The sequence below is a fragment of the Octopus bimaculoides genome, chromosome 9, assembly GCF_001194135.2.
Source record: "Octopus bimaculoides isolate UCB-OBI-ISO-001 chromosome 9, ASM119413v2, whole genome shotgun sequence".
Taxonomy (NCBI): Eukaryota; Metazoa; Mollusca; class Cephalopoda; order Octopoda; family Octopodidae; genus Octopus; species Octopus bimaculoides.
This window is the reverse complement of record NC_068989.1, coordinates 19,534,888-19,542,285: the sequence shown is the minus strand read 5'-3', so window position 1 is coordinate 19,542,285 and position 7,398 is coordinate 19,534,888. Positions and strand designations below refer to the sequence as shown.

General features: G+C 35.5%; 1 protein-coding gene across 2 annotated transcripts in view; it reads left to right on the top strand.

The window, feature by feature from the left end:
- Positions 1 to 7,090, top strand: part of LOC106876202 (nucleoside diphosphate kinase 6) — a 34,693-nt gene extending 27,603 nt beyond the window's left edge. For both annotated transcript variants that reach the window (XM_014924659.2, XM_052970469.1), the window contains 2 exons: positions 2,832 to 2,908; positions 5,734 to 7,090. In XM_014924659.2, the coding sequence (XP_014780145.2) occupies positions 2,832 to 2,908; positions 5,734 to 5,882 (226 nt within the window). In that variant the 3' untranslated portion in view covers positions 5,883 to 7,090. The remainder of the gene's footprint in view (positions 1 to 2,831; positions 2,909 to 5,733) is intronic.
- The last annotated feature ends 308 nt before the right edge of the window (positions 7,091 to 7,398 follow it).

Here is a 7,398-nt window from a genome sequence, read left to right as displayed (position 1 = left end):
GGGTGGCACATAAAAGACACCATTTCAAGCGTGGCCATTTTCGTGTGGGTGACACGTAAAAACCCCCACTACACTCTCTGAGTGGTTGGTGTTAGGAAGGGCATCCAGCTGTAGAAACTCTGCCAAATTAGATTGGAGCCTGGTGTTGCCATCCGGTTTCACCAGTCCTCAGTCAAATCGTCCAACCCATGCTAGCATGGAAAGCGGACGTTAAGCGATGATGATGATGATGATGATGATGATGATATGTAATAAGCAAAGGTGGTTGCTCTGAAAGTCTAGTGTGAGAACTGGTTGGAGGAAGTTCAGCAAACTATGACCACTGCTGATAATGAAGATCCTTTCCCTAATAGTTTGATGCTTGCATTAGAACTGCAATGCTGGATGGTAGTGAGACATAGGTCTTGAATGCAGAGGACTTGAGAAGACTGGAAAGAAATGAAGTGAGTATGCTTCGTTGGATGTGCAGTGTGAGTGTGAGTAAAAGAGTTAGTACAAAGGTACTGAGGGAAAAACTGAGCAGGAAAAACTGTGCAAGAAAGAAGACTCTGCTGTTATGAACACATGATATGAATGGATTGAGAACTGTATAAAGAAGTGCTGATTGCTAAATGTCACCAGAAGTTGTGAAAGAGGGGTGAACCAAGAAAACATGGATTGAAGTGGGTAAGGCTGACCTCAGAACCCTGAGCCTGACAAAGGAGATGACAAGGGACCAGGATCTCTGACGATGTGAGATTCTCAAAAAGCCCCACATTCATCAGCAAAACTAAGTTCTGGAGGTGCTATGTATTATGCTCTCCACCCATGTTACAGTGACTCATCCACCACTTTCTCTTATGCATTAATCTTGGCTTTTCTACCTACCCACCACCCCCACTCCTGCAGACTACTCAACTATGTATTATCTTTGCTACTTCCCTCCCAACTCCTTTTGTCCCCTAGCATGAAGCTGACCTCCCAGCAAGGTTTGTAATTCTATGGGCTGCATGGACACCTCAGTGATGTAGGTGACTAGCAAAATGTACTCAATCCATGCTGTAAAGTGGTTGACATCAGCAAGGGCATCCAACCATAGAAACTGTGCCAAAACAGACATCAGAGCATGATGCAGTCCTTGGCCACATCGAATCCTGTGAAACCATTCAACCCATGTCAGCATGAAACATGGATGTTAAATGCTGCTGATGATGATTATGATGATATCTTATTCTTGAACTTTCTGTTTTTTAATATTTTCTATGGATTAGTCAGAGGAAGAAGAGCAGCATCCATGATATTTTGTGGGGTTTCCAAGACTGTTGTGGAGTAAGAGAAAAAACAACAGGCCGTGGGTTGTTGTAGTAGGCAACAATTCATTCAGATACTGAGTTTATTTATCCTCAAACTAAAGAACTAGTCCAAATGCTACTAAAAGCACTCAGTGGTGTTGTTGCTTAACAAAGCAATGGATTAAATATATATTAAATAAATAGATCTATATGTGGAGGTAGTTCCTTCATTACTGCCAGTGGAGAAGGGACACAGTATAAATGATTTCTGACAATGGATTAAAGCATATATAGGTTAGAATAAATAAGATTTTGTAGAAGTCAAACATTTTGAAGAAATATTGGTTTCAGATTTTGGTACAAGGCCAGCAACTTTGGTGGAGTGTGTAAGTTGATTACATCAACCCCAGTGTTCAATTGATACTTATTTTATCAACCCCAAAAGAATGAAAGGCAAAGTCAACCACAGCAGAATTTGAACATCAGAGCATAAAGATGGATGAAATGTCGCTAAACATTTTGCCCTGCGTGCTAATGATTCTACCAGCTTAGCGCCTTCTAATGTAGAAATATTAACAAGTAATCTTCATCGGTCTAGCTATACATTCTTTTGTATGTGAATATATTTTGATACCCCCTTGATGGAATTACATTGTCACTGGTTACCCCCTCCAACAGATAGGAAAAGAAAAAAAATATATCTTCTTGTACCTTACCACAACTGTGTATTGTCATAGTCACATAAAGACTGAACAGATATTTGTCGTTATTTATAGTTAGCAAAGGCAGTGAGCTGGCAGAATCATTAGCATGTTGAGCAAGATGCTTAGTGGCATTTCATCAGTCCTGACATTCTGAGTTCAAACTCTACCAAGGTCTACTTTGCCTTTCATCCTTTCAGGGTTGAACACTGGAGCCAATGTAATCAACAAGTCCCCTTCCCCAAAATTTCAGGCCTTGTATCAAATAGTAGAAAAGGTTATCAGTAATCTACATCATTAGAATATTTTTCATTAAATACTTGGGACTATATCATCCATGCTGACATGATAAAATTAATATAAAATGTTGACAATGGTTATATTTTACCTTTTTAATTTGTTTTAATATTCTGAGTAGAGACCAGTAGAATCAATATCTTCTCAGACGATACCTTGCAGCATTTAGTTACATTCTTTTTATGTCCAAGTTCAAATCTCACTAGAGTCTACTTTGCATTTTGTTGATAAATATATTTGCTGCTATATAAAACTTATTCTCACTTAAGATGCACTCCTATTTGCAAGTATATTTTGTGGTAAAAAGCAAATTTAATATGTTTCATCATACTCTCATGTACTCTGTATCCTACCTGTAATATGTCATATTAGGTGCATAGCAATTTTTTGTTACATTTAAGAATAAAAATGTGTTTTAAATGCCAGCATATATGGTACCGCTCAAGAGCTGGGGTTAATTTATAAAGTGTCCTCCCCTCTCTATTAGTAGTTATATACCTATGTTAAAAATTATTATCCATTTACATTATTTGATGTTATTTTCCATTAATTCTGTTTTTAGGACAGTTTTTGAAGAACCCACTTCTATACGTGGGCGTTTTGGACTGACCGATACAAGGAATTGTGCTCATGGTTCAGGTATATCTTCCTTAGTTTTTTTGAAATTTTTCTCTATCTTTCACTGATTACTATATGATAACTGTTGAAACATCTACTTGAATAAGTGAGGTACTGACCTCGATGACCTGAATTCAAACTCCAGTAGTGTTTACATTCTCTTTAACCCCAGCAAAAGTTAATAAAACAAGCATACAAGCATCATTTAATGTGTTGGAATAGATTTAGTGCTGTAACTAGTTCTTAAAATGAAATAGTACCCATGAACCTTGAGAAGAGCTCTCTAAACTTTGCCCAGGCTATTCTTATTCTAGCAGTTACACTTTCAGTGCACCCTCCCCTGCTACAAACTTGGTCACCTAGGTAGCGGAAGCTATCAGCTACTTCTAGTTTTTCTCCATGGAGTGTGGCAAAGGTTGTTTTCTGCACATTTTCAGTGTTTATTGCCCCTGAGCATTTGCCACACACAAAAACTATCTTGCTAGTTAGCCTTCCTTTGATACTGCTGCACCTCTTATGTGTCCATAGCTTACACCGGCTACATATTATGGAGTTTCTACCTACACCTTTACAGATCAAGCAGGGCCATCTATCTGATGAGATTTGTGGTTTGTCTGCCTTCCTGCTTATTAAGACTTTGGTTTTTGCTAGATTGACTCTAAGGCCCTTCAATTCTAATCCTTGCTTCCACATCTGAAACTTCTCCTCTAGTTCTGATAGTGACTCAGGTATTAGAGCAAGGTCATCAGCATAGAGAAGCTCCCAGGGGAATCCTGTCTTGAATTCCTGTGTTATTGCCTGGAGGACTATGATAAATAGGAGGGGGCTGAGGACTGAACCTTGGTGGACCCCTACCTCTACCTGGAATTCTTCACTGTACTCGTTGCCAACCCTCACCTTACTGACAGCGTCCCTGTACATGGCTTGCACAGCTCTCACTAACCACTCATCTATCCCTAGTTTCCTCATTGACCACCAGATAAGGGATCGGGGGACCCTGTCAAAGGCTTTCTCCATGTCAACGAAAGCTAGGTACAGAGGTTTATCTTTGGCTAGGTATTTCTCCTGCAGCTGTCTTACCAGAAATATAGCATCAGTGGTGTTTTTCCCTGGCACAAACCCAAATTGTATCTCGTCTAAACTGACTCTCTCCCTAATTAGTTGGTCTATGACCCTCTCTGTGACTTTCATTACCTGATCCAACTTGATACCTCTGTAATTATTTGTATCTAATGCATCATCCTGACCTTTGTAGCAGTTGACTATGGTGCTGCTACACTAGTCATTGGGTATGACTACATCATCTGTCACCTGATTGGCTATACGGGTGACTAGACTATGGCTGACATTGCTGGATATTTTAAGCATCTGTGTGGTGATTCCTGATGGGCCGGGGGCTTTCCTTGTTTTCGTACCCTTAATTGCTTTATCTATGAAGGTACTATCAATTCAGATAGCTGGTCCCTCTGTTGGGTCGACATTTGGCAGACTCTCTTTCTCCCATTCATTCTCTTCATATAGCAGCCTTTCATAGTAGCGTCTCCAAGTCTCTCTCCTTGCAGCCTCATCAAATGCAAGTAAGCCATGTATATGTATATATGTGTGTGTGTATATATGTATTTATATAGATATATATATGTATGTATGTATGTATGTATGTATATGTGTATATATATGTATATATATGTGTGTTTTCCATTTGTGTCTTTCATTGTTGAAAAGAATAGTTCATGTTCCATGTACTCGTACTTCGTATTTTTTTTTGTACATGTTTCATGATGTCCTGTGTCCACATATGCATATATGTATATGTATAGATGTAAGTATGTACGTATATGTATGTATATATGCATATATATATATATATATATATATATATATATATATATATATATATATATATATATATATATATATATATATATATATATATATATATATATATGTGTGTATGTGTATGTATATATATTTATATATATATATATACACACACACACACACAAACACAGGTCAAGATTAAAAATTATTAACTAATCAGTTACTTTTACAAATGCTAAATTTGTGGCAGAGCTGTAGCATATGTTGACTATCTGTTCTAAACCAACCTGTCAGTGTATATTAGATCAATCGCTGTTAATAGTTGGATTAAGTTTTATTAATTAGGATAGCTTTTCTAATCCTCAAATTTCCTATATTTTGTTCTGCAGCTTTAATAACTGTGATCTTCTTTTGACATATCTTGTGATATATTTTGCCAATGGAGGCGTTTCTATGAATATGCTCTTTAATGCAGATGTACACCCTATGAATGGTGTTGTTGTAAGATCTTTGCATTGTGGTGGCTTTTTAAAAAAATCATACCACACACAAAATAAAACATCAAACAAAGCAGTTTGTGATATTTAGTTGTGTCTAAGGTGGTAAGCTGGCAGAATTATTAGCACGCCAGGTAAAATGCTTAGCAGCATTTTGTTCATCTTTACATTCTGAATTCAAATTCCACTGAGGTCAACTTTTCATGCTGGATTCAATGTAATTGACTTTACTCTTCCCTGTAATTCCTGGCCTTGTACCAAAAGCTGAAACCAATACTTTATTGTGTCATTTTATACCCAAGTTGGCTTCAGCTTTCTTTCTTTCACAATTTAAAATAAGTACCAGGTACTGTGGTTGATATAATCAGCAAAACCATTCCAGTATGGTCCGAGTCCAGTGACTGAAACCAGTGTAAGAATCAAAGTCTATATATATTAATGTCTATATATTATAGTATATTTTTATGATACTTATATTGTTTCAAAAGCTGAAAGATTTTTTTGTTTTCTCTCTTCCTTTCTCTAATTCAGATTCTGAAGAAACAGCAAATACGGAAATTCAATTCTTCTTTCCAGAAATCGATATAGACAAATTTCGAGAAGAGATCAGAAAATTTTTAGAAGAAAAGGGCACCATGTTTTTCAATGAAAAATCATGTGAACATGAATGTCGTAATTAATTTTATTCAAATATATTTTGTATGAATCTAATAATTTTTAACACCCACCCCACCAACTCTCAATGTTCTAAAACAGTGGTTCCAAAAATAGTTTAGCCAAAATTCACTTTGTTCTTTAAATCATTCCTTACATCTCTTCTTCTCTGTTAAACAGAATAACAAATTGCACAACACTGTAGGAGACAATATTATTTTTATGTTCTTGTTAGTTCCAGCCATTTGGTTGTGGCCATACTGAAGCATCATAAAATTCAGTTTCATAATTCATAAATTCACTGAGTTTTTTAGTGAGTCACATTGCAATAGAAATATTCAAAATCTGTCACTTTGTAATCTCCCTTGTTTTCCCACAGATACTTGGAAATTTCACCAGTTTCTGAAATTTGAAATTTAATGGTATGGTATTTTTCTTATGTACCACTGAGTAACCAATGGTACTTCTATTGGTGGTGATGGCAGGGGTCACTTCTCATATATTACCCGTATACTATGCTATTACCTCAGTATCATTTAGTACCTCTTGTCACCTCTTTGTTATGTAGAACTTTACTAAGTGTATGTTATTCATTACACCACCTTTTGGGAGAAATGTATACTATATTTTAAAACACTGTTCTAGAATATTTTCTTCTTACAAGACTTTTGAAATTTTTACTGTTAAAATATTGTTCTACATTTTTAACTGAAAACAGAATTTGATCTTCTTTTCGTTCTGGGAAACATGGTAAAAGAAATAGCGATACCATTAGTTTCGGTTTGAAAAATATATCACTGTTATTTAAAATTTAAGTGTTTGTTAGCGAATTTTGAAGAATTCTTTGAAAAATGTTGTTATTGTAATGTAAATTCTGGGTAAATTCAGATCCAGTATAGGTAGAAGATTAAACTTAGGAAAATAGAGTGACTTGAATTTACCAAAATATGTTTGATAGATATAAACATTGTCACACTTGTGATTTTTGGTGACACATAGTTTATATTATTTATGTATTTATTTAATTTATTACTTTTTTAATTCAAGAAGGAAGGAAATTGTTCATAGCTTCCTTAGTTCCTGAGGCTCTCCATAATTAGGTAGATGTTTGGTCCAAGTTCTGTTATCTGATTAAATTAAATTGAAGTTATTTGTCAATCAGATAATGGTCAAAAGAGAGCAACATTTTGGAGGTGGGGTTTCTCAGACTTTTTTGATAAAGTTTTAAAAATCCTGCTGTAATTTTTGTATTATTTGGTTATGTTAGCTAAACTTCTACCTCTACGTGTCTATAACAGAAAGGCTATAATTCTACAGATTTAAGTAAATTATAAAGTAAACATTTCCTTATGAAAAATGTATATTTAATGTTGAGGACGAACAGAACTGTAATCTATGAAAGCATTTTATAATATAGTATATCGTTCCAATATTTATACCATAGTTACTGTCTATTACTTCACTTATCCATAAAGTGATGTATACACACATATATGCATACATACACTTCAAGTAATCAAAACCTGAATCGTTAATTGAGTT